The sequence below is a fragment of the Diaphorina citri genome, unplaced genomic scaffold (assembly GCF_000475195.1).
Source record: "Diaphorina citri unplaced genomic scaffold, Diaci psyllid genome assembly version 1.1 scaffold41804, whole genome shotgun sequence".
In the NCBI taxonomy this organism is placed as follows: Eukaryota; Metazoa; Arthropoda; class Insecta; order Hemiptera; family Psyllidae; genus Diaphorina; species Diaphorina citri.
Window position 1 is genome coordinate 7,802 of NW_007419128.1, and position 3,023 is coordinate 10,824.

The following is a 3,023-nucleotide window of genomic DNA, read 5'->3' on the forward strand; positions in this document are numbered from 1 at the left end:
CGGTACCCCAGAAGAAATTATCTCCGAGGAGCTTGACAAAAAAGTTTCGCTTACACATAGACAAATTACTCGAGTTAAATTTACGGTCTCAGGCTTTACAAGACATGAAGAACTCCACTTAAAATTATATGTATCCATCCTTGCAACCAGGATTTAAAGATTCCAAGCTACTCCGATGTCCAGTTTGTGAAAAACGGTTCAGTGCCGTTTTCTGCTGACATACCGTCCTTTTTTACATAAAGCGGCCCTTCTTCCATAGATCGTCTTTGAAATGTTCCCATCTCTAGTCTCTAGGGCTCTCAACCACATGTATGCGTAGCATGCTAATCTCTTTGAAAGGAAATGCTGCCTTTATCTTCCTCGCCTTTGAATTTTAATATGAAGATGATACATTTTATTTATTTGCCGGAGGTGTTCACAAACCGAGTCATACCTACCCTGAATAACGTTATAAAGTTATACCTACCCTGGATACGTTATAAAGTTATAACTTATAACATACCCTGGTTGTGAGGTTATATACCTAATCTTGTGAAGTTGCACATACTCTGGGGACAAGACAGGACGTAGGAAAAGTAATTAGCCAAGTTCTGACGGTTTTTTGATGTTGGATGAATGATGTATCATGGAGATAGGTAGGTATACTTCATTCATTAAAAAAACTTCGTGAAAGTATGTACACATTAATGTTTAGATACTAACGTATTGAAAGGTAGGTACAAAATCAGAATTATCTAACTAAAGGCACGTAACTTTTTTTTTTTGTTTTTAATCCTCATGAAAATAACATTGACAAAGCCCTAATACTGTCTAATACACCAACCTTTTCACTCTTTCATCTAAGGAGCCTATGAACTTTTTCATCTAAGGAGCCTATGAACTTTTTTCATCTAAGGAGCCTATGAACTTTTTTCATCTAAGGAGCCTATGAACTTTTTTCATCTAAGGAGCCTATGAACTTTTTTCATCTAAGGAGCCTATGAACTTTTTTCATCTAAGGAGCCTATGAACTTTTTTCATCTAAGGAGCCTATGAACTTTTTTCATCTAAGGAGCCTATGAACTTTTTTCATCTAAGGAGCCTATGAACTTTTTTCATCTAAGGAGCCTATGAACTTTTTCATCCAAGGAGCCTATATGAACTTTTTCATCTAACGAGCCTACGAACTTTTTCTTTTCCTTCTTGTTCTTCTTTTTAATCTCAAAGAGATGTTTCTCAAAGGAGAATTTTTTTCAGGCTTTGTTGGTTAGGTTTAATTACATAGGTACCTACATAACTACATATACTGAGTGAAAGGATTGAGAATTTATACTTATCTCTTAACGAATTTCAAGTATTTTATCGTATGGCACAAGCAAAGAGAAAAAGGATGGAAAACTTGCTAAAACCTAAAACTTGTGTCACAACAACTAAGTTAAAAGTTTTCAATACTCAATTGTAACGTATTTATCTAGTGATGGGATTTTTTTTTTATTTATTTATATTTTTAATTTGACTAGATTTTTCCAACATCGATTGGAAAAATGATCATTGAATAGGAGGAGAACAAACAACATTCTGATTTTGAAACAACTACACCTGAAAGTTGGTGGTGAAATGCGGTATAAATTTGCACAGAGATCATTTTTTGTTCTAGCCAACTGGAGAACCGATATACAGACCTAATCATACTCAACTTGCTGGAAAATTTCCAGAGGGGTCCAATTCATGAAAAGAGTCAGTTTGGGTTCAAATATTTTCAAATTGAGGGAACTACAGGACCTTTTAAAGGCCTCGAAACTATGTATGTACTTAGCTACCTACAGATAGTAGTGTTAAGCATGTTATGGTTATGTCTGGCTTACATCAAAAGTACAGTTCGAGTATAATTTGGCAAGAACACATTTTTCCCCGACTGACTTCCTTCATGAATTGGGCATTAGGTATTTGAACTATCATCAGATGTCATCCAGAATCATTTTGTTCTCTCTTCATTCAGAGGTTTCCCTCAAGAACCATCCTAGAAGGAATAGCTAGCTCCAAGCCCGGTGAATGATGTCTTGGATACTGCACCCGCTGAGGAATAACTGACGCCCAACTTGGGACTCTGAGCTGGCTGTGGTTGAGGGGCAAACTGTTGTGGTTGGGAAGCAAACTGCTGAGGTTGAGGGGCAAACTGCTGTGGTTCAGAGGCAAACTGTTGTGGCTGAGCGGCGAAAGGCTGTGGTTGAGCGGAAAATGGTCGAGGTTGAATGAATGGTTGTTGTACTTGTTGTTCTTGAGGGGCAAATTGCAATTGTTGGGCTTGAGGAGGTTGGAACTGGAATGGAAGTGGTGCTTGCTGCTGGAGAGGTGTGATTGGGGCGGGTTGTGGAGGAGGTGTTGGGTTTTCTTGGGCAGCGTAGATCATTCTGTATTTGTAATCTTGTTGGAAAGCTGGGTCAGCAAATCCTTGGAGGGATCTCAGTTGTTGTCCTGCTTGTGGTTGCTGAGGTTGGCCTGGTTGGGGTTGAGCTTGTTGCTGGTACAACACCTGAGGTAGAAGTTGCTGCTGTTGGTAGTACGCTTGAGGTTGAAGATGCTGTTGTTGGAAAGCAGGAGACTGGAAGTCGTATTGAACTGGTTGGAACTGTAAGGACGCTTGGGCTGCATCAGGTTCAGCTCTGTAGTATCTGGATGGTTCTGGATTATCGTCACTCTCTTCTTGTACAGGTTTGATGACTTCAGGCTGAGCGAAGTACTGTTGAAGGCCCTCGTTGTAGAAGGCTTGACCGTTGATCTCTGCAGAAATGACCGCCAGAATCAACACATGTGCGAGAGTTTGGATCTGAGAACAAAAAAACCAAGTGATAGCATTATAACCTTGATGCCGTCTAGTGTCAGAGGTTATCAATCCAGTCTATAGCGTTTGCTAGTCGTACTGTCATAGTTTAATTATTTATTGAATGGACCTACCTATAGATTAAAATCATATTGACACTGAGTTTCACTAGATACAGGCTGATCATGATCACGATATCGTTTCATGGACAACATTTTAAAAT

At 39.1% G+C, this 3,023-nt stretch overlaps 1 protein-coding gene across 1 annotated transcript; it reads right to left on the reverse strand.

Annotated features, from left to right (window-relative positions):
- Positions 1-1,506: 1,506 nt before the first annotated feature.
- LOC103523802 (gamma-gliadin-like) lies at positions 1,507-2,806 on the reverse strand (the record flags this gene model as incomplete). Its single annotated transcript, XM_008488821.3, has 1 exon — positions 1,507-2,806. A coding segment is annotated over one exon (807 nt), but the record flags the coding sequence as incomplete, so codon positions are not given.
- Between the last annotated feature and the right edge of the window lie 217 nt (positions 2,807-3,023).